The 22,741-nt window shown below is 47.1% G+C and overlaps 7 protein-coding genes across 7 annotated transcripts; 2 read left to right on the top strand and 5 right to left on the bottom strand.

Annotated features, from left to right (window-relative positions):
- Positions 1-150: 150 nt before the first annotated feature.
- On the bottom strand, positions 151-1,376 carry BU24DRAFT_351501 (4-hydroxyphenylpyruvate dioxygenase; the record flags this gene model as incomplete). The annotated part of the gene is made up of 2 exons (XM_033523697.1): positions 151-1,019; positions 1,070-1,376. The coding sequence occupies 2 exons, from the start codon at positions 1,374-1,376 to the stop codon at positions 151-153; spliced, it is 1,176 nt and encodes a 391-aa protein (XP_033381246.1).
- A 720-nt stretch (positions 1,377-2,096) lies between these two features.
- On the top strand, positions 2,097-3,800 carry BU24DRAFT_374770 (FAD-binding domain-containing protein). Its single transcript, XM_033524575.1, has 2 exons — positions 2,097-2,686; positions 2,753-3,800. Exons 1-2 carry the CDS (start codon positions 2,228-2,230, stop codon positions 3,755-3,757), a joined length of 1,464 nt encoding a protein of 487 aa, XP_033381245.1. The 5' UTR covers positions 2,097-2,227; the 3' UTR covers positions 3,758-3,800.
- Positions 3,801-4,168: 368 nt separating this feature from the next.
- On the bottom strand, positions 4,169-5,192 carry BU24DRAFT_352199 (uncharacterized protein; the record flags this gene model as incomplete). The annotated part of the gene is made up of 3 exons (XM_033523720.1): positions 4,169-4,842; positions 4,890-4,978; positions 5,038-5,192. 3 exons carry the CDS (start codon positions 5,190-5,192, stop codon positions 4,169-4,171), a joined length of 918 nt encoding a protein of 305 aa, XP_033381244.1.
- A 1,009-nt stretch (positions 5,193-6,201) lies between these two features.
- Positions 6,202-8,716, bottom strand: BU24DRAFT_494824 (uncharacterized protein). The gene is made up of 4 exons (XM_033534084.1): positions 8,588-8,716; positions 8,369-8,530; positions 7,597-8,320; positions 6,202-7,536 (listed from the first exon to the last, which is right to left on the bottom strand). Exons 1-4 carry the CDS (start codon positions 8,692-8,694, stop codon positions 6,298-6,300), a joined length of 2,232 nt encoding a protein of 743 aa, XP_033381243.1. The 5' UTR covers positions 8,695-8,716; the 3' UTR covers positions 6,202-6,297.
- Positions 8,717-10,347: 1,631 nt separating this feature from the next.
- BU24DRAFT_494823 (uncharacterized protein) lies at positions 10,348-12,464 on the bottom strand (the record flags this gene model as incomplete). The annotated part of the gene is made up of 3 exons (XM_033534083.1): positions 10,348-10,604; positions 10,658-11,082; positions 11,134-12,464. 3 exons carry the CDS (start codon positions 12,462-12,464, stop codon positions 10,348-10,350), a joined length of 2,013 nt encoding a protein of 670 aa, XP_033381242.1.
- Positions 12,465-13,071: 607 nt separating this feature from the next.
- On the top strand, positions 13,072-14,119 carry BU24DRAFT_261156 (Nitro/flavin reductase). Its single transcript, XM_033522497.1, has one exon. The coding sequence runs from the start codon at positions 13,085-13,087 to the stop codon at positions 13,907-13,909; it is 825 nt and encodes a 274-aa protein (XP_033381241.1). The 5' UTR covers positions 13,072-13,084; the 3' UTR covers positions 13,910-14,119.
- A 106-nt stretch (positions 14,120-14,225) lies between these two features.
- BU24DRAFT_484780 (RHS repeat-associated core domain protein) lies at positions 14,226-22,438 on the bottom strand. The gene has a single exon (XM_033533359.1). It carries the CDS (start codon positions 22,354-22,356, stop codon positions 14,257-14,259), a length of 8,100 nt encoding a protein of 2,699 aa, XP_033381240.1. The 5' UTR covers positions 22,357-22,438; the 3' UTR covers positions 14,226-14,256.
- Between the last annotated feature and the right edge of the window lie 303 nt (positions 22,439-22,741).

The raw sequence follows: 22,741 nt of genomic DNA, 5'->3' as shown, positions 1-22,741 counted from the left end.
GGCCCATGAGGAGTTCGACATATTGCTATTCGGTCGAGCGACTACATATACAATATAAATCTCAAAACATGAAATAGAATGAAAGTACAGTAAAAACAATGGGTAAGTGTATCTTTCTTGTTGACATCCCAGATCAAGGCGACCCCTCTCTTAGATCAAATTTCCCCTCAACTCCTGCTCTCGCTCGATAGCTTCGAATAAGCTCTTGAAGTTTCCGGCACCAAAACCTTCGAAATTATTTCGTTGAATGATTTCAATAAAAACAGTGGGCCGATCCATCAAATGCTTTGTAAACAATTGTAGAAGATAACCCCCCTCGTAAAAATCAATCAGAATATTCAAACCTTTCAGAACCTCGAAGTCTTCTTTTAATTTGATGCCTGAGCTCTTAAGCCGGACCTCTATGGCTGTGTAGTACGCCTCAGGTACTTGGATAAACTCGACACCGCGTGCCTTTAGGCTCTTGATATCGCGGACGATATCGTAGGAACGAAGAGCTATATGCTGAACACCTGGACCACCGTAGAAGCCGACATACTCTTCAATTTGACTCTGTTTCTTCCCCTGGGCAGGCTCGTTGATCGGCATTTTGACCACATGATTGGGTGAACTCATGACAATTGACTTTAGTGCAGAATATTCAGTGCAAATGTCTTTATCATCAACGCTCCAAAAGCGGTGAAACCCAAGGATTCTTTCATAATAATCACATACATTCTCCATCTCGTCCCAGTCTTGATTACCAACACAATGGTCAATGTGAGAGAGTTGTATTTCCGGTAACAAGCTGGCGATTGGGTCGGCAAAGCTGTCCTCTGTGCGATATCCAGGAAGGAAAACACCTTTGTATGAGCCTCTCTGAATCAATGTATGTGTAGTGTCACCATAGCTTTGAATGACTGCAAGTCGGACAGTTCCAGACTCATCGGAGATATCGCAGGGAGGGGCGACCGATCGTCCTCCGGCAGCGATCGCGACAGAGTACAATGCGTCAATATTTTCGACCTCGAAAGCAACATCTACATGGTAGTCAGCTATCTGGTCGGTCTGAATATAGGTATTTGCCTACCTTTGACAGCATCCCCATGCAACTCTTGATGCTTGTGTATTTTGCCAAGCGCCTGCAGGTCCTCCTCATTGACACGGCTATTGTCTTCTGCTCCTCGCAAAGCCGACGTGAAGACGAACACAACGCTGCCGTTACGAACAACATTGGAAGCAATATTCCGAGAACCTGTTTCTAATCCACGATATGCCAGGCGCTCAAAGCCCATGTGCGTGATGTAAAAGGCAGCGGCCTGCTTAGCATTTCCAACCCACCACTCAATATGATGATATCCCTGATACGAGAAGACATCCTGAGCAGAAACATCCATGCCTGAGGTTTCCGGAATTGTGTGTGACGGCATTGCAATGGTTTTGAGAATTTTCAATGAAAGTGGATATTTTGTTAAAAAAACTCCTGAATTGAATGACAGTAAGTCCAATCTCAATGGTAAATATACTCATTAAATTCTGGTCCACTGTTTCGACTTTTTAACATCCTTTTGTTTGCCCGACTCCTTTCTTACAGATTTTCCATATGCGAACCTAGATGCGCGTCCGCCAGTTGCCGTAAGCAATTTACCGCTAGTAACCGCTTTCTTCACAATGAGTAGACAACTCTGCCTGTCATAGCGTATTCGTGGTGCGCATTGAATTATGGCGACGAAGTATGCATAGTAACTTCCAGCTGCGAAGCGATGTACTATTGGCTGTAGCAGATATGAAGGCTTCATACGCGCGCACAGCGATTGAACGCGGGAGCGTTCCTAGCAGCGGACCTGTTTGCGAGTCAGAATGCTAGTATTGGTCAACTGTGATGCCGTAGAAGTCTAGAGTTTGGTTCGATATACCTAATTGATCCTAAAGAAGATGAGGTGCGGAATTAGTGCGAAGAATGACCGGATTATCGGAATTCAATTGTGCGTCGTTCCGTTTGTCCTTTGTCATGCTCGGTGACGGAACCACTGACGCCAAGATGAGGATGGACTGGGGTCTCCTTCGTTTGCCAATGTCAGCATTCTTCCGCTATTCTGTCAATCTCATTTTCACGGCTCATGTCGAGCTATTCTATGAATTGTGCCTCGGTCCACTCACTCTAAATACCGGGATTTGAAATAGCTACCCCATATGTACATGGGAATGTCACAAGCCGCATACCGAAATATCATGGATTGACCTCAGTATGTCTCCTGCAACGGCTTATCAGCATTCTCACGACAACATCCAATCGCTCATCGACATCGCAAAGGTGCATGATGTTGCTTACACGACGAATATACACGAGCGCACCGCCAAATCTATAACAAAACACTCTCTTGCCGCACCCGAGGAAATACCACTCGTAGTGTTTACACCAGAATCTACCGAGAAAACAGCCATCCTTCTCAAGGAATGCAATGCCCGGCGCATTTCCGTTACATCATTTTCGGGAGGCACAAGCTTTGGTGGTGCTTTGACCGCAACTCGAGGCGGTGTGTGTATAAGCTTCGAAAAGATGAAGGATATCATTGCACTCCATGAAGATGATATGGATGTTGTTGTGCAGCCAGGTCTTGGCTGGGTAGAGCTGAATGCGCAATTGAGGGAAAAGGGATTGTTTTTCCCGGTTGACCCCGCTCCAGGAGCCAGTATTGGAGGAATGGTTGGTGATTCCCAGTATTATGACTAATGTTTCATCAAACTGTTATGACGCTAACACGTCCTCAAGATTGCCATGTCGTGTTCTGGAACCAACGCCTACCGCTATGGAACGATGAAGGAGTGGGTCATAAGCCTCGTTGTTGTTCTTGCCGACGGAAGCATTATCAAAACGCATCACCGCCCTCGGAAATCGGCCGCAGGATACGATTTGACGCATCTTATGATAGGATCCGAGGGCACGCTGGGCCTAGTCACTGAAGTTGTCCTGCGTCTCACTACTTTGCCCAAGAATCTACATGTTGGTATGGCGATTTTCGACAGCTTTCAACAAGGTGTTGATGCTGTCATTGCATTCCAGAAATACGGCCACAAACTCGAGATGCTGGAGCTGGCGGACGGTCCCCAGATCCACGCTATTAATCGGTCAAAGCTTGCACAACTACACCTGGAAGAGAAGCCGACATTGTTCATGAAATTTGCGGGGGCTAGCTTGCAAGCAGTGAATGATCAAATCAAATCGGTGAAGCAGATATGTTCGGCCACAAAGGCCATCAGGCTTGAAGTTACGAATACATCAGAGCGAATCGATGCAATTTGGGGTGCACGGAAATGCATTGGTCACGCACTTGTGGCCATGAAGCAGGAGCCGACTGATGTTTTCCTGCATACTGATTGCGCTGTGCCCATATCGAATTTGGCAGCACTTGTTAAAGGCACACAGAAGCTCATCAAAGATTCCAATACATCAACTTCAAAGAAGTGGTTTTGTGCGAATGTGGGCCATGTTGGAGATGGGAACGTCCATTCAAGCGTTATAGTTCCTATAGAAGACAAAGAGAAGGCGGAGAAGACTTTGAGGGAGGTAGCAAGGTTGGCTTTGCGCCTTGAGGGCACTGTGACTGGCGAGCATGGGGTGGGTTTGAAACTGCGGGATGCATTGATCGAGGAGGTGGGCATCAGTGGTGTCAATGCAATGCGACGAATAAAGGCAAGCTTGGACGAGCATAGTATACTAAACCCTGATAAGATTTTCACTTCAGGGGAGGCAAACAAAATGAAGGCAAAGTTGTAGGTAGTGCTATATGCTTGTCACTGCGAGCTGTGGTGGGTTCATCAAGTACAGGCGTAACTGAATATTAGATCATGAATTCCTTAGATTTAAGATCTTTTCTACAACTTGTATATGGATAAACACTTGAACAGTAGATAGATGCATAATAGTATCTAATCGAACCGGGACAAAGGCCCTAAATAGACACTCGACGGAAGTAGACACTGGTTGAGTCATTGGGAAGATTTCGGTGAGATCGCAAATCAATAAACACGAAGAACCCCATATGCTCTCATCGGAATGATTGGTATAATTTGTCAATAGATAATACAATAGTGTGAATGAAATGCCCGACGTTCCCCTCTTGTGGTTGTAACAGCTGACTGCTTATCCCGAACTTTTTAGCCCACCTGAAGTGTCGTTCTTGGTAATCTACATCATTTCCAAGCTCTCAAGGTAATCGCTAGTACCTTTGTCGGGGTCAGCGTCGGTGGGAGTGCAAGTAGATTCTCCAAGTGCACTTGCATGCGCACCGGAGATGAACTGTCCATCATTATAGCCACCGCCACCGCGTATCATCATATTGTCCAAAGAATCTTGGAACCATCCATTAATGAAGTCTCCGTGGCCACAATATCCATTGCCAGAAGCGGCGCCGCATGATAACTGGAATGGCGCGTCACCATCCCAGCCTCCAGGTGCCACGGATTTGGTGTTGTACCAGACACCATATCGAAGTTGAGGAATAGCTTTCATGCCCGCAGGGCACTTTCCAGACTGATCAGGAAAGTCGTACTGTGAAATGTCATCGGTATTGACGCAGCTGGGAAAGACAAGAGATAGTTTGAGATTCTGGTTGCACGTTTTGGTGGGAAATTTGGCGATATCCGGCTCGCGATCGTCCGAACCTTCGCAGAACCATTCGAGATTGTTCCTTGGTTGAGCATCTACTTCATCTTGGGATTGAGCAGATGCGTTCCCCGATATCATTGCGAAATCTAGTGGTATGGGAATTTCGGACCTACTGTTGACATAGTAGGTACTGAATCGGAAAATTGGAACTTCAGTAAATGTTTCGCCATCGACATAGTATAGCGTTGGAATCCCTAGGTCCATGTCAATAAATAGGAGCATTGAGAGCCAATCGACATACAGTAGACGGAAAAATCATTGCCATTCTCCCCGCTGTAACAACCCTGCTGAAGCTGAGAGGAGGTTGGTAAAACGTTGGTAATGGCGTCACTGTTTATCACCACGTTATCAGTGCAAGCTCTATGACTTTGAACTTTCAGCCGACTTACCTGCCAAAAAATGTGTGCATGTGAGAAGTATAGAGGCCGGGTTGAACGATTGCATCAATGTTTTTGGTAAGGAATGGTTTGTGATGAATTTCGGTCCATGATGAGACTGTTGAAAACACACTACACCCAGCCAGGAGAGCGAATAAGTACCGCATTGCAAGAAGAGAAAATTGAAGTATAGAAACGAATGATTGTAGTGAAAAGAGTGACTTCGAGCAAAGGCACGGAAGAGTGTTAATTGAGGCTGGATGATATTTCTGAAGATGCACCTGTCGCCATTTTTATAGGAAAGACCATGAAGTTCGACCCAACCATGACTGATTCAAGAACGGCGGCAGAAGGAGTACTGTAATCTCGACCGTGAAATCAAATCATCCATGAACCCAAATACACGAAGTCATCAAGCAGGTTCCCTTGAAACATGAGCTAACCACGTAGAGAATGGAAGATTGCACGACATTACGCGTATCTATGTTATAGAAGATCATTAGGGTCAACTATGGGATGGAATTTTGCACATAGTCATGTTGAACTCGGGTGACGGTGTTCTAGGCTTCGTTGGCTCTGTGGGCCGATGAACCTAGTACAGCGAACGTGATCGGAACCGGAATCGGAACCGGAAACCGGAATCAACTTCCCTATTCACCTCACAAAAAACTTGCGTTTACGAACCCGTTTACTCATTACAAATTGTCTGCTGGTAATTCGAGGAGCTTTCGTCAACCTCGGGTTTGTTTATTTCGCCTCCACCACTACACAGTTACTCCTTCACACTGCCGACATAGCCGTGCCTTCATCATCGACACTTGCAACGGAGATTTTGACCAATATGCACCTGGCTGCAGCAACAGTGAAACCAACGGCACAAATGCAGGTTAGTATTTTCGGGAAAGGCCTGACTGGTGTTGGCTTGCACGTCCATATTCCCTCTATGGGTGTCTCATCTCTGGCTGTTATTTTCTCCCCTCACGGGTGCATCGGAAAATGCTCCACAACTTCAAATCAGATGATTTGTCTTCTCACCGTAAAGTAATGTTATCCAAGTGAATTTCCAAACTCATGAGCTGCACCGAGAACTTTACACTAGCTTTAATAGGTCTTTTTCTTTGTGTAAAGGAAATTACCAGAATCTGGCCCTACAGCCTGAGTGTATACCTTCTGTAAATGTCTCGACACATCCTTAATGTTTTTGCACTCAGAGCCTCTCATAATTTACGGAGTTGTATCAGTCCAAGAATCTACACTATATCATTCTGATTATCATATCAATCCTTGAAAGTGTCGTGAAATCTCCATCTCCCAGGCAGAAAATCCCGGCTCGCCCGAATTTCCTGCTCGAGCTTCTGGCTGTAATGCTTGGCTTGACCCAGCCAAATCAAACGCGTCGTACAAATGGAGAAGATCATTGCTAAGGTTGAATATATCGGGTGTAGAAGTGCTCAGGTGTCCGTTGTAATAAAGCCCATTGTCAGCCCACAGGTCCTGTATACCATCTTGGTTTTCTTTCGATCCAATGTTCTGGTGCGCATAATCCGACGCCTGCGGATCGATAGCAACAGCTCCATCAGTATTTTCGGCCTGCCTACCAGAACCATGATCATCTTGTCCTGCTGTATCTCCTTGGGCGCCAAGTGCCTTTACCACGGGTAGAATGCCACGAATACTCTTCCAGAGTCTGCGACTTGAGGAACTGTTACGGGAGAAACCCTTGACAAGGGCGACCGCCAACAAGAACGCATCTCTACATGGGTCTGCGAATGTGCTTGACGCATGGCATACGGCCAAAAGCATGACAGCGAGGCCACTGAGCAGATAGAAATGATAAATAGATTGTTGGCGGGCATATATGTCGCTTGTTGAATTCAAATCGTTCAATACCTCGATACTGTCTTTGGCGATATCGACCACGAGTTGTGCACTTTGCATATCCGACTTGATGTTATCAGGTGTCAACACATGGTGTCTGTGAATGAGAAGACGTAAGTAGTTTCCACGCAGATAACATAGTGTTCGAAGACGATGGAGTACTCGAGGTTGACTCTTCGGCGCCAATCCTAATCGAGGGTGTCGGAATTGCAGATCTTCTGGGATTGACTGAAGCCAGTTTTGAGCAATGAAGTCCAAGTAGTCTTCAGTTTCCTTGGGAATGAATAATGATGGAGATCCATATGGCGGCAATGCATCCCATACTCGTGAGCATAGTCGTCCGTATGCTACCATACACTTAAGATATGGATACGTTTTATCTGGCTCCGGCAACTGTGCATCGATATCGCGATCATTGAGCGCGAAAGAAAGACTGGTTCCAAAAGTCCATCTACGATCTAACTCGTAAACTACCCAGAATACTTGAAGCGCAGCATTACGAGCATCTGGGTCTTGGAATTGGTCCATCAAGCTTTGCTTCCGATGAAGCCCCATTTCGAGAGCATGACGAGCAGCTCGGCCGATTGCACGCCATGAAAATAGCTCTTCTTCTATGTGGCAGAAATAGATGCTCTACTGACTATTAGTCCTCCTGAAGGGAGAAAGGTTACAGTAGAGCGATAGTATACATACCAACATAGCTAGGATTTGTATATCTTTGATTTCAATCTCGCATCCACTCGAAATGCTACCGATATGGTGTTCCACAGCACTTATCAATTGGTCGCAGCTCTCATTCCTTCCCTGGGGCTCATGCGTGAGTGCGGTTGCCAAAACAATTTTAAGCATGTGTACGTCTTTCATAGAGAATTTCTGTTTCCCAGTTGAGTGCTTATAAGGATGCCGGGCTAGATCCCTAATCTGCAGACAGTCACGAGCTAGCGCCTCAGCGACAAGAATCGGGTGGCAACAAAGAACCTCTTCCTGGTAGATACCTACCAGCCTCGTCACTTCATCGTCAGAGAAGCTCAACAAGCAATCTTGGAAGGACTTCGGTGCTGCTGAGCGTTCTTCTACCGCTGGGTCTGGTGTCGGGTCCCGTGAGGATGCAGTCGTAGAAATGCCAGGAGGTCCCTCTGGGTCCGCAACAATACCCATACGTGAAAGCGCAGATTCTGCCAGATTGAAACTGAACGCAGGTCTTGTAGGCCCAACAAAATGAGGCTGCTTAGGCTTGTCGTCTCGTGTCAGGCCAGGATCACAGTATATTCGATCGGCAAATTGTGAAGATTGAGAATGGGCGTTTATTGCCGCTGGCAGTATCGAGATTCTTTCTGAAAGAGTGCTGACAGTAGCTATTAGGACGTTTATCTGCTGTTGCATTACCCTCACGTTCTCGCTCAATGTTTTGTCTTGACTAGAATCATTCAGCGGTCAACCTATTTTGAGCTGTCAAAGTACATACGTGTTGTGTAATGAAGTTCCTCTATCCTTCTCCTTTGGATGGTGTCTTTCCTGCGCAGCAGATTGTGAGATAACGCAAGGAGCACCTGTTGCTGAGCAGCGCTGGCAGTCCTCGTCGTCTTCGAGACGGATACATTTTATTTTTCCTCTTTTACACTCATTACTATACAAACTTTAGCAAGACCGGAATGGAGTAACTGGGTTAACCGGGTGGCCTCACCATGCAACCGAGGCATACTTTGCGCGCTTTGTGCGGCATCGTGCTGGTGTCTCTTGAGAAGTTCGTTTCGAGGCCTGAGATATGCTAGTAATTGGGGATTGGCTCATAATGGAGGTATTGGTATTGTTTAGGCAGTAGTTCTGGAGAGCGAAATAAAGGAGGATCCCCTGGGTGTCGGTGGGTTGAAGGGGTAGCTTTAGCTAGAAGCGGGGTACCCGGCACCCTGTCTGACAAGCTTTTAAACAACGGTCAGTACCTTGACACAAGTCTGATAAATTAGTATTAGAGTTTCCTATTCGTGTGACTTATCAGTATGTGTATTTAAACTAATTACTTAATTCTATTTGCTAGAATTAAATTTATGCAGTATAATTTTTTGAATTAGTATTGTAGTTCAAAACTTAAACATTTCTTGGTGAATTAAGTATCACGGCCCAGATCTACCCCTAGACTTCTCCTTTGTGCATAGCTTCATGTCCAAGCACCTGTGTATTTGGCTTGTACTTCTTGAATTTAGAACGCTCTTTTTGAACATATCATCCAACTCTTCAAAGTTGAAAGTAGCAGTCTCAGGTAAAAGAATAAGTACGGTTCCCCTACGCCCAAGGCGCTCATAGAGATTGGATCCCGGCATTTCGGAAAAGGGAGGTCACGCCAGGAACATTGTGTAGACCTTTGCGCCCATCAGCACGCAATTCCACTTCACTTGGAACTGGCAAAGTAATGACGTTGTTTGGCATGTATTTACTGCTGCTGCCTCTGTTATTGCAATTTCAAGTCTCCTAAGACAGTACACCAATTATGAACGGACCATATCCGCTGTAAAGATCTACTGCAAGAAATCAAAGCCCGGCAGAGGGGTCGATCGGAACAATGAAATAAATGACTGAATTGCTCGTTGCAAAAAGCCTCATTGAATTCCATCGCTTTGTTGCGGGTTTATTGTTGCTTACTTGCATCTAACTTGCAATGTTGCTACCGCGAATTCGAGTAAAGCCCTCTCCCTCTACAAATGCCGACAGTCTGGCCAGACTACCTGTCTTAAATTTTAGTACGATGTTTGCGTGTAGCGTTTCCCGTTATCCCGAGTCTAAAATTCTGTATTCACATATGTGGAAGGTTTTTGGTTATTTAATACTCAGCAAGGAATATACTCTCGTGTCGCATATTTCTTTGAATGGCTCTTTATGAAAGCTTTATTTATGCTACTACGATCAAGTTTTGAATATCGGCCAATTCAAGATATCCCGAAAGCAATAAAATCGCATCTAAGATTTCCTTTCAATCCGACTTCTCTTTTGCCAGCGTTGATGTCATTAGACGGTTAGAAAGAAATTGGAGAAAAGGTAGTTGGTTCGTGTTGGTATTTGGAGTGGAGACTGGTTCCACGCTAGTGTAAAATTGGAGAACCTGGAAGCAGAAATTGGAGAACGCTAATGTTTGAACTCTCATTCTCGTAATGTACATCAAATGTGCTTAAACTTGGAGAATTAGGAGACGGATTTGAAATCATCGATGCCAGTAAAATTTTCTCGCTCTATAGATATTACGGAATGGCACGACTAGCCTACATTCAATAATATGTTGAAGTTTTTGCGATCTTTGGAGATTTCATGAGAGCGTGGCGGCAGCATGAAGAATGTCCCAAGAATCACATTGAGTCCTAGGAAAACAGTTTCACCACGAATATAATATATAAAGAAATAGGTCAACAGTAAATTGTGCTTCGTTATCGATCTGGGTGCAACTTTCATTACTCATTACGGGCGCAAGAGACTTTTGTACAAAGTAAGAACGTTTCCCGCTACATCCACAACCGGCCAGGGATTATTACTACGTGGTATTACACAGCACCAGGCCGATATGACACCATAGGCCAGGTTACGAATTGAGGACGTATTGCTCAGACTGAAGTTGCCGACGGTTTCTGTCATGAGTATCTTATCACCATCGCCTAGAGAGGGAAGCGCCTCTTCTATGATATGGCGGACCCAAAGAATGATGCCCTTTTCGATTTCTGCAACAGTCAATATCAATGCGTTGAAGACAGCTTTCGTTAACTTCACTCACCATTGAGAGCAAACTGAGAGCATGTTTCAGCTGTCAATTCAAGCCAACGACTCAGAGAAATCGCACCTTCTACCCACGGCAATGCATGTTGCGGATCCCAATGATACGATAGAGTCCTTCGATGATGCTCGATACCGGACCGCACAATTATCATGAGTGAATGGGCCGAATGCAACGGTCCATTATAACTCCAATCAGAACGTTTCTCATCAACACTGTCCACCGCCAGTTTTCGCGCGATGTGTCCAGGGTCCCATTGTCCGGTGAACTGATGAAATGGGGGAAGTGGGTTCCGACTGAGTCGCAGATACACCATCATCAGATATGAGATCGACTGGAAAGAGATCGACGCATCTAGATTGCGGGGATCTAGTATGGATTCAGGTGCTCGTTTCCAGCAGCGTTTCCATCTTGCCAAGGCTTCCCTAATGACCTGTTATAATTTGTGCGAGTATGATGGAACCATCAGATCTTACTCCATTTCTGCTAAATCTGACGGACGTAGTGATCCATTGAAGGATAATTGGCGCAGGTGAAATGTACGCTGAACAATAGCGTGGAGCAAGACAAAACAGCCGAACGGAGAAATCAAAAACTGAATCTCGGGATCTCCAAAAAGCTGTGCAAATGCCGTTTGGAAATCGGGTGGGGGTGCTTCGTTTGCCATTATTGCAGCCCAACTGTCCATTGAAGCTGCGTTCCATGCCGCCGTTGAGCAAGGCAAGGCACTTTTGATAGTAATGTTTGTCACCTCAGGCGGTGTTCCATTCAGGAGTGAGTAGGTATTGAGTATACAGAACGAGGCCAGATATGTGCGCAGAGCACTTTCCCTGTGACACCATCTTGTCCAATTCGATGGTTCGTCTCCCGATGGCTGAGGAATCCGGAACTTTTGCACCCAGTCCAGTAGCATTTTACGGACCTGTGATTGCTCCAGTAGAATCTCCGACTGCTTCTGCCATAGTGCGAAATAACTCAGCAACACAAGGGCTTGCAGTCCGCCTAAGTCATAACGATCCGATCCACTGTTATTCTGCCATTTCCGGGTAATCAGATCCAAAGCGACCTTCAATAGAAACAATGCATCCGCTTTTTGGAAGCGATAGACAGCGCCGATGGAGGCTATTGCAACCACAAGTTCGGGATTACACTTACTCGCGGCTTCAATGTCGAAAGTGGCTTTGTGTACAATAGGCACGTGGCTCTGGAACTCACTGAAATAACCTGTGCAAAAGCGATTCAAGGACAGACATGAAGGCATTTTCTCGATTTGACTCGGCATTGTTTCCATGGCCGCCAGCAAATGTCGCCGGGCTTGCCCAGAAACTCGCCAAGGGCACACCAACGGTTTTAATTCGGCCATATCATCTGGTTGGGGATTGTCAAGAACTGCAGTGGAATGTGTAGGGCAATCAAACACACCGTCTATTTCTAGAGCAGATGAACACGGTTCGACCAGTGTAGCCATGGCATCTGAAAACGACATGTTCACGCCGTAGTGTAGGAAAGATCCTTCGTCTAAGGTCTCCACGAGATCCATTCCCATGAATCCCACGGTATCCGTGAATAGGCCAAAGTCCTGAAACATGGGCAAGTTAGCGATGGATCCGCCATCAGCGCAGGCTTCGCTGTCGTCCATAGCTAGACCATCTGAAGACAGAGGCAAGCTCGCTATCCAGTGGTCTGGAGGGGCTTGGGCTTGTTGCTCGGCAGTGGATGCGACCACTGGCGGGTGAACAGGTGTACATTGATTTGAACGCGAAGCTTCAGACTGTCTTGGTGGTGCAGTTTGGCCATGTTCTGACATATGAACTAGACGGGTATGTCGCGTCAGAAGGTCCCGGCGAGTGAAACTTTTTCCACAGTGGCATGAGTAAGGTTTCTCTTTGGTGTCTAAATTATCATGTCAACGAAGTTTAGCCGCATGCTTGTTTCAGCACGAACGTCTTCTTGCGTGTCTTTGCAAATGCTCAAGACGAGCGAAGCGACGCGAACATATGGAGCACGCGAAGTCTTTACTTTCCGAAGCATTGCCCATATCGCTCTTCGGGTAAGCTGAGAGCTGTGGAGGAAATATATTTGGAGAAATATTTTTTGGAGAATCTGTAGGTGGAGAAAACTATCAACCTAGCAAGGCACGCTAGGCTAGCACGGCTAGTAGGAAGATACAAAGGTACATAGCGATGTTTAGCGTGGCGCATACGATGCACAACTGAAGTCGCGGATTGGTGGTAGGTCTGATAAGGTACCTGTCCCCCTGTTAATCCAAGTCCAAATTGATGTGTTGGAGCGATTACTGGATCGATTACCAATAATATACGGATGACCAATACTTTACGGAGTACGAAAGACGTTGGAATTGCATAAATAGTAATGCTGCTAGCTGGCTGCTGTCCGTTCTATGCATCCTCCAATACAGCACAAACAATGAACACACAGACGCCGTTGTTGGCCTATCTTCGTTACCAGAATGGTCGCATGGAAGATAGCTTTGAGTCATTTTCACCTACAGTACGGACCATTTTAGGCCACAGATCAACTCGAAACTTCTCTTCCGAACCTCTCGCCCCAAATACGCTCGAGATATTGCTTGCCGCCGGTCAGAGCGCATCCACGTCTTCGGGCCTACAAACATGGAGTGTCATTGCTATTTCTGAACCAGAGCACAAGGCCGAAGTCGCAACCCTCTGTGGAGACCAGGACTTTATTCGACAGGCTCCATTATTTCTACTCTTCTGTGCAGATCTGAGTAGATTGAGCAAGATTTCGGAGCAAGAAGGCCTACCAGGCAAGGGTCTTGAACACATGGATATGTTTCTGATGGCAACCATCGACGCAGCCCTGGCTTCCCAGAACGTTAGCTTGGCTGCTGAGTCAATGGGCTATGGCATTTGTTATGTAGGCGCAGCCAGAAACAATGCGCGAGAACTGTCCAAGTTGCTTCGATTGCCACCACGTGTTATTGGTCTGTTTGGAATGGCAATCGGGAAAGCAGATTACAGCACTCCGACCTCGATAAAACCGCGGCTAGATCAGCATGAAATACTCCACCGCAATTTCTGGGACTCCGACAGACAGGATGAGCACGTTATTGCATACAACAAGACTCTTGGGGACTTTTACGAAAGTCAAGGAAAGGTAAGAAAAGATTCTTGGTCACGGCATGCCGCGCAAAAATTGGCGTCAGGAAACCTAGATGGGCGCGAGATGCTTCGAGAAGTCCTTGAAGAACGCGATTTCCAATTGAAATAGGCAAATTCTTAAGTTCTATCCAATAGAAGCAATGTTACATATATTAATAATTCAAGCCTTGTATGTAATCGACCAAGGATTTTTTGTGAGTTCTTTTCTAAATTAAGCTTTGGAAATTGACAGGATTTCAACTTCGTCTTCAATTAATAGTAGTTCAAGAAGCGGGCAACGAAAGCTTTGAAAATTGTAGGTATGCTTGCCCGAAATGACTGAGTATATCATTCAATGGAAAATTCTACTTCGAAACGATGAAAAAGCAAGTATTATCAAAAAACCTGAAATGATTGCGGCACCAATATGAACAGATGTCGACTTCAGCAGCTATTTCGACCTTTGTTCTCACTTCACTAACGCCCATTCCACCACTCTTTTATTGTGTTCTCTAACGCAATCCTCGGTGCTACAGTTATCGAGCTCAAGGCTGCACCCCCCGCCCCAATGTAGAACGCTGTATCTTCACTGAATCCTATATCCTTCGCAAATTTCCTGACATCTTCTCCATGTCCAGCAGCAACATCACTGATGCCCAACCCTGCATCAAGCGCTGCTCCAATATCCATACCGCCACGCGCGGCATCCAACAAATCTCCAGCAACAGGAACATTACCAAACTCGTCCAATGCCGCACCCTGAATGTCTCCAGACATGGCGGCTTCTGCAGCAGATGCATGCCCCATCACGGCGCCGACAAAGGGAACAGCTGCGAGGAGTTTTTTCCCTCCCTTTCCTAAGAGTTTGAGGGCTTTGGCGCCTTTTCCGGCTTTCTTTGACTGTTTAGCTGCCATAGAAAACAAGTCACCCTCCTTGGCTGCAGCCTTCATCTCTTTGGTAATCGTTGGATCGACCCACGCACGTTTTGGTGCCCCATCAGCCCCAAGCTCCTGTAGCATCTCGACGCGGCCCTGGTCCAGTGGCACGTTTTCGCTGCGCCATACGGTGTATTTTCCGACCTCCAGCTGTGCGTCGGGTGTCAGTTTCATGCCATTGGCTTTCTTGACGTCATCAATGGCGGGATCAATCATCGAATAGTCCTGCGCTCGGTGCCGTGTCGTCACTTCAATAGACCCATCTTGCGACATGACCGCTACATCTAACCCTTGGCCTTTCCGACTATGTAGTCTCTGGAATTCTTGTTGGTCCCAGTCTGGCTTGCTGATTCCCGATTCAGGAGCATGGCGAGCTGTGACTGAATGGCCGGCTTGCACATCGGCACCTTCCATTGGATCTGGTGTCTTAGTGGTATGTAACGGCGTCTCGGGCGCGGGACTGGCGCGCTGCTGTGCTGCTTGCTTGTTTCCATACTCTCGCGCTTCCGATTTTGTCATTGTCTTTGCCAATGGCGTGAGCGCAGGCCGGGGTTCAACGAGTGATTTCCCAAAATCGCTGTTATCAATGGAGCTCATCAATGGGTCGAAGCTGACAAAGGATTCGTCAGGAACGCCTTGATTGCCTGTTGGGTCTATACGTCCGATAGGGTCTGCATGGCAATATAGATACACATTCAGCCCATCCCCAGTACCAAGTGGATCAACGTTGATCCAGCGGGCTAACCAGGGTGCGTAGTAGCGTGCTTCATGATATGAAAGCCCACTTTCTTCGTCACGTTCTTTGGACGTGAAGCGGTAACGTTTTGGTGTTTCGAGCGTAGGCGTAGAGGCTTGGTAGGTTGTGCTTCCATAAGGCGAGTACTCCTCGTATGAAAGGGTCTTGGCTTCATCATCGAGCTCGATGGCGCTGGAACCGTTAGGTGTCGCTATTTGGTAGCGAATCAACCGCGCTGGAGCACGATCAGAGCCAGCTGTATCTTCTACACGGGACTCTACCAGAGCGACTCTGTTACTGTTGTCGAAGACGTGTACGCTTTCTCGTTCGAAGAATGTGGACGACGTCTTCTTGCGGAAGAACTCGACAGGTCCGAGGTAGAGACGCTCTTCAGTGAGATTTGGTCCCTTCTCAATAACCTTCCGAATGCGCTTGCCTGTTGAGTCATATGTGTAGTATGCTGTCCCACCGCCACCGAGATCCAGTTCTTTCATCTGATCAAGATAGTCCCATTTCACATTCCCTGTTGCTCGCGAGCCTCCCAGATGAGGCATATAGATCGTATTCCCGTGCGTATCGTACACAAAATCATTCCGGTCTCGACCAACAGTACAGTAGCTGAGTCGATTTCCAGTTTTATTCAATTCTATCAAGCTCGACTCTTCGTATTTGAAAGTTCTTGTCCAAGTCCTGGAAGCCACATCGACTCTGGTATCTGAGCTGTCATGCTTCATTTCAATCATGTTCGCCATATCATCGTATGTGTAGCGCTCAGTATAAAGCCCCATAGCTGCAGCATCACCGGGATGTACACCAAAGCGCTTAGAGTCGGACTGGGTGTAGGGCACCGGAGGCCCAGGGGGTTGACCAAGATGCTCGCGGCCTGTTGCTTCAATGAGTTGGTATAGGGCGTCGTACGTGTACGTGTTGATTGGGCCGGCAATGACGTTGCGGAAGAAGTTGGTTTCTTGTGCGTTGTCGATGACGTGCATAATGTGGCCCACGGGATCATATGTGTAGTTTATGTCTTGCAGCAAGTCTCGTGCGCGATTCGGTATGTTGTCTCCGCGCCAGGTGGTTCGCCGTTTAAGATCCCCAGTATCCAGGTCAAATTCTGAAGTCATATGAACCCCGTTGCCGTAGTCCACAAGAACTCTCTTCCCCATGGCATTGTAATCCAAGTTCTTGATGAAACGGGTCCAAACGAGTTCATCAGAGGCCGACTCATTCCGAATGTTGTAATCAATTGTGACTAGAGAGAGATTTTTGTATCCGAGACGAAGCCTACTCTGGGCATCTTGTGCCGAGCATGGGAGCTGCGAGGTAAGTAGACGATTGAGCGCATCGAAAGCCGACGAAGCTCGATATGTATCGCTTTCGAGTTTCGTATCTAGGACTCCTGCCAGGGCCGATGCATCAAAGGGTGTTCTTGGATCATTCGGGAGAATGCTCTCCAATACCGCCCAATCTACCGTGTTTCTGTACTCACGACAAATTCTTTGTGTCGTTTCAAGTTTATTCCCTTTGAAATCGATTCGTTCCGTTGTTGATGCCATGGCCTGGTCTACCGTCATATACACTGTCCCGCGAAGGTTACGCGCCTCTGCTTCTGGGTGGCTTTCGCCGTATATGGTCCGATGGACTTGAACCTCCTGATTAGGTCCACCAACATGCAGTGCATCCCCGAAAACAAAGGTCTTCACGAGCCTATTCATCTGATCGTAACTCGATCGCGTGACGTGTCCTCTATTGTTCCACGCACGCATAGGCTGGTTTAGCACATTGACCAAAAGAAACGAATGTCCCTTTTCCATAGACATGGTGTGTAGGGGTCTACCGAGCATGTCGTAATGGTTCTGAGTAACGATACGGCCTCTGTCATCTCCCTCCTGTATCATTGCGTCACGAGCTGCGAGGACATTGCCAATAATGTCCATTTCCGTGCGCGCATATAGCTTTTTGTCGGTGCCGTTGAGTTGATGGTCTTCAGCAGCCACTTTGTTATGTGACATTGCTAAAAACGCGCGACCCAGACTATCGAGGTAAGTGACGCTCGGTGTATCTGCGTGCGGAAGAGTTTTCTGTGCGGCTGTCTCCTCTTCGGTGCCCAAACCCCCAGCCTGTCTTCTTTGCAGCCATGTTTTGAACTCGTGGCCCGCGAGAACCTCATCATCGAAGTAGCTCTTCATGAACCTCTTTACGTCAGGATCTTCTCGCGGATCTAATTTCACCGTGTCGTTATTGTCCCATACGGTAGAACTCCAAGGGTCAAATATCTGTTTCGTGTACGTTGAATTCGGATACAGCGTTGCAACCACTCTCCCAAGTGCGTCGTAAAAGATCACTGGACTAACTCCTGCACGAACATCAAATTCAAAATTGTACAGGTCAGTGAAGAAAGGTTCGTACTGCCGTATGGGCAAGCCTTTGTTGTTATAAACGACCCAACCGTCTGAAATCCAACGCGGCTCAACGTCATGGTCTGTCAATACTGGCCGTTTGTGTCCATCGGCATCTGGTTCCAGAACAATATTGCCATCGCTATCCCGCTTAAGGACAGGGCCTGATTTGGTTAGACTCTTCTGCTGAATTTGCCTCCCAAATCCGTCGGAGTATGTAAATGCGTGTTGAACCTCCGTCTTCTCATCGGCCCTAAGATCAGACTTATGAGTCATACGACTCAGCGTGTATGTTGTGGCTGGCTGTGGAGATTGAGTATCTTTTGTGCGCATGTAGGTAAACGCATCGTAGAGGATTCGCGAGGTGGCACCCTCAAGCACCGAATCAGGGTCTGCCATTATGGCTTGGATGTACTCTGAAGTTAACGTCTCTTCAACATCAGGTTCGAAGTGTGAAAGATCGTCGCCAACCTGGGGAGTATCTTCCAGTTTGCCTTTTACGGCAGTCCCAACCGCAAGACCGAAGGCGTCGTAAGCAACTTCATTCCGATTACGGTTTGCGTCTGTCATTAGACGAGGCTGAAGTACGCGATAGTCATTTCCGTTTGACACAATAGTCCCGGTGGAGTTTCTTTCGCCAATTGTCTTCCTGTTGCCAATCGAGTCTATTGTGTCCACGATGAGAAGGTTATAGTCGTCATACGTGATAGTGCTTTCGGCGCCAAAAGGGTTGCGAAACCTCTTTGGAAGGTAGAAATTTGAGCGAGCAGCTTGGAGCTCAACGGTAGGATTACCTGCTCTGAGAGAGTAGAATGTCTCGCCAGATGGAACCCAATAGCAATCATCAGGGTCGGTAGGTGCGAAGAGACCCAAAGCTTTCAGGTCTGCGCTAATGACGTACCCGCCCTCATCCGTAGATTTCCTAGTGAGTAAAGGCCGAATATTAGGAATAAGAGGGCGGCCGTCATTTTCGAGATGTTTGTCCAACATGCTAGATGTGAAAGCAAGCCGATAGCTTTGCCCAGACAGAGCCATGTGATCCATTTTGGTTAGAGGTAGATTTCCTGTCAGGTCAGATTTCCGGAATAGAGTGCGAGATTGCTTTAACAAGCGCTTCTGAAGCATCGATATGTCCGGTTCCTCCTCAAAACCGATTTCTGTTGCAGATTTAACAAGATCGAAATTGTCTTTTGTCCATGTCTCGTAAAGAAAGGGAGTTTTTGGATCTCCGCGATCAAACCCGGTCAACTCGAACGACCTAGCTTCACACTGTTGGGGAACTCGGTAAGATCCAGGGTATAGCGTATTGTCGTCGATTTTGTTCGTCACTGCGTTCTCTGAATATGTAACGTACGTTTTTCGCTGCACTTCTCTATCCCAGCCGGTTGGCAGAATCATGTCTGGCTTACTTCTTCCATAGCCTACCGTAACTTCTTTCAAAATTTGTCCAAACTCGTTTGTTTCTATAACCATGGAATGTGTTATGCGAGGCTCGCTACCCCTTTCGTACTGGTGCGATATTGTCTCACGCACGGTAGCATGTATAATAGCGCTCTGGGTGTTGGAGCGAGGTTGAACCAAACGCACGCTGAAGTTGGTCTCTGTTACAGTGTGTGGTAAGCGTGAAAGATCCACTTCGTTCTGATCTGTGCTGGATGGCGGTAGAGAGTCATCAGTATATACTTCTTGCCGCAGCATTTTCCCTTTTAGGGCACGACAAGCATCGTGCTCGTCCTCTAGCCCAACTTCAGGAGAAAGCACAGTGTCCGGCAAAAACCACTTGCGGGCTACATCCTCGCTGAGTGAAGGGTCACTGAAGTACTCGTGCTCATAGTGTAGTGACACCGAATTGCGATCCAGAAATGCGCCGAGATGGAACCATGTCTTTGTGTGGACGGGCGTAAGATCGGAAGCGAGCGACACATTCACTCGTTCGGATTCTGCGACCTTTCCTGTGAGTGCAGAAATCTCGGCGGTATCCCACTGCTCGACCATGCCGAAACCGCGAAACTCGCTATCTTCTGGGTCGTAGTATCCATGGTGGTACGCATAGGTACTAGCGAACATGCATTTGCTTATCCGATCATAAGTTCGAACCGATTCTACTACATGTACCGGAAATTGGAGTCTTGTTACCCACGGCATTCCCGCTCTCTTGTCCTGGAGGTAAAACTTTGTAGATGGGGCATATGTCACCTCGGTCACTGAACCAAGATTATTGTCCACTCGAGTGAGGAGATGAGGTTTAGTGGTCATGAGGTCTAGATACCGCATGGCAATAAAGTCGGACTGGTACGGCGATGAAACAACAAGGCACGTCGTTCCATTGCCAAGTAAATCAACAGCATCAACGGAGACATCGTTCTCCATATGCGACAATGAATCCAATACCAATGGATCGCTCCAACTGTTGCCGCACTGGTTGAAGAATACTTTGGCACCTTCGGAGTGCAGATAGACAACATCTGTGGTTCCAGAGCCATCGATGTCGGCGAGAATGATACGATTTGGCCTAAAATCTAGGTGAGAGTCAAAGATGGGCGATCTACCCATGGTGACTTTGGCCCCAAATCGACCAAATCCTAGATTAGGCCAGTAGCAAATTTCTTCATTGCACACTCGAACAATGTCTTGGAGTCCATCGCCGCTGATATCGGCAAAATGTAAGAATTCTGGTTGGGTAAATAGTAGGTGCGTAGGGCCCTCCTCTTCGTCTGTAAATGTCGGGAAGTATCTTGGAGGGCCAAAACCATCCTCGCCAAGTGAAGGATACCAAACATTCTCGGAGGGAATAAGCGCATCCGCAACTCCATCACCATCTAGATCAATGAGCTTTACCCGAGCGTCAAAAAGATCAAGGTGGTTTATCGTGCTTTTTAACGGCGCGAATGGAAGCCAACCTTCTTGCTTGTCGTTCTCGTAGAACCCAACGACCCCTGCGTCTTCATCATGATAGAAGACGGAGGCTAGGCCGTGACCAGCAACGTCGAGGAGCCGCCACTGGGAGCTCGCAGTCACGTTTGGCGTGTTAAGGACGAGCTCTAGAGGATCAAACATGGGTTTTTGAATCAAGCGTTCCTCGGCATATGTCGTATTGATCGGTGCTGTATTCCGATTGAAGTACCAAGCCGAGCCTCCTGTGGTTAGCAGTCCTGGAGAGCCTTCGCTGTAGAGATCTGCAAATTGGACACCCTGGGAAGCTAGGCCTGCTGGGGTATTCTCCAGCACCGAAGAATCTACATCCTTGAGTGCAGGATCGAGAAATGGTTGAGAGTAAGCCAAGTCAATCGGAGGCAGCAGCTTTCGGAAATAGCCATCTCCTTTCCTCCGGTACCCACACTGTTGAGCAGAAGTTAGGAACGTGTAAACGCCGTCCATTCCCGCTGCTGACTTTGTGTTGTAGACAAAGTCGGTGGATCTGACTAAACAATCCATGCCAACATTCGCCTCGGCCTGGAAATGATGAAACATAAGGAATCGCTTGCATAGCCGGCTAGTACGAATCTCAAATCCCGCAAGATAATGGGAAAAGGAGTCTTGTCGGTGTGTCCATTCATGGGGTGTTGACACCGGCATGGGCTTTGATGCATCGTGCTCGCCATAGTCAAAGACAGCTTGGAACAGCCAACCAGCATTTTCAATCTGCGCTTGATCAACAAATCGCGGTCGATTGCCGTTTTCATCAAGCAGAGGAGTGTTGTTCCCATAAACAATCGATTTGAGATAGCGATTACTAGTACGCCGAATATCGTTCGCAAGTCCACGATTCTGTTGATGGACATCCGCGAGATCAATGCCAGCACCATCTTCTTTCTTATATCGATACAAAACCGCATTTCCCTTGCAGTCACGTATTTCTGAAACAAGCCATGTGAATATCTGGCTTGGATCAACTGGATTGATGATGCGATATTCTTCCTCCAGTCCAAAGGTCGTGAGCACATTATCCGGACTGGTGATGCGCCAATGCACATCGGCCGAGTCATTGACTTTGCTCCATCGCTCAATGCGCGAAAATGAGTCCTCGATACGTGGGGAGTACCGGCGGATTACATATCCCGGTGCAGAATTTCTATCCTCAAAAAATGTTCCATCATCGCGAAGAACAGGGACCAGATCTTCCGACCCCGAGAGAAGGAAAATGTCAGACTCTTCGTCGTCCTTATAACGCGGTAATTGTTTCTTTGTACTTCTTGTTATGCTGGGTAGCGATAGTGACCAACCTAGCCCAAATATGCCGTTGCCATTTCCTGAGTCGTACGAAAGTGAAAGCGATGGCCCGAAACCAGAACGTCCAGAACTTGCGGGTAGAGGTATAGAAAATGATGCAGTTCCAGTAACGGGATTTGTACTAAATTTCTCACCCATAGAACGGATGGCACCGCCGCCCTTTGGGAGAGATACATTTGGGAAAGCCGAGCCTTCCTGTTTCTGTTTTCCTTCTGTATTATCGTTATTGCCGTTGTTTTGCATTCTGACCTGTTCTGACGGTACAAAAGTGACCATCAGTTTGCATACAAGAGTTCTCCTTCGAATTCAGATCTCCTCAAAAGGAGGAGATCGCATAGCCATGGCAGCTGAAAGTAAATGTCCAGACCAGAAGGTCCGATGTGGCTGATCACGTGATATTGCCCAGAATCAATTTACGCCTCGTGCAAACCATTTGCCAGTTCAGGACGACAGAGGCAGCATTGGTTTCAGCTCCGAAAAGCAAGGTGAATTCCTTTCATCACCATCTCGTATCTAGATCGGGTCATGGCTGCTTTGATGAAGATGTGACGAGCGCAGATCGATCAAAGCTTTGCCAGAAGCCCTCCACAAACTGTAAAATACATTACAATCACGACTAGATTGACTACCGTCGTGAACTTAACAACTGGTCATTAGCGAT

Source organism: Aaosphaeria arxii, assembly GCF_010015735.1.
Source record: "Aaosphaeria arxii CBS 175.79 unplaced genomic scaffold BU24scaffold_7, whole genome shotgun sequence".
Classification (NCBI taxonomy): domain Eukaryota; kingdom Fungi; phylum Ascomycota; class Dothideomycetes; order Pleosporales; genus Aaosphaeria; species Aaosphaeria arxii.
This window is presented reverse-complemented; position numbering and strand designations above follow the sequence as displayed.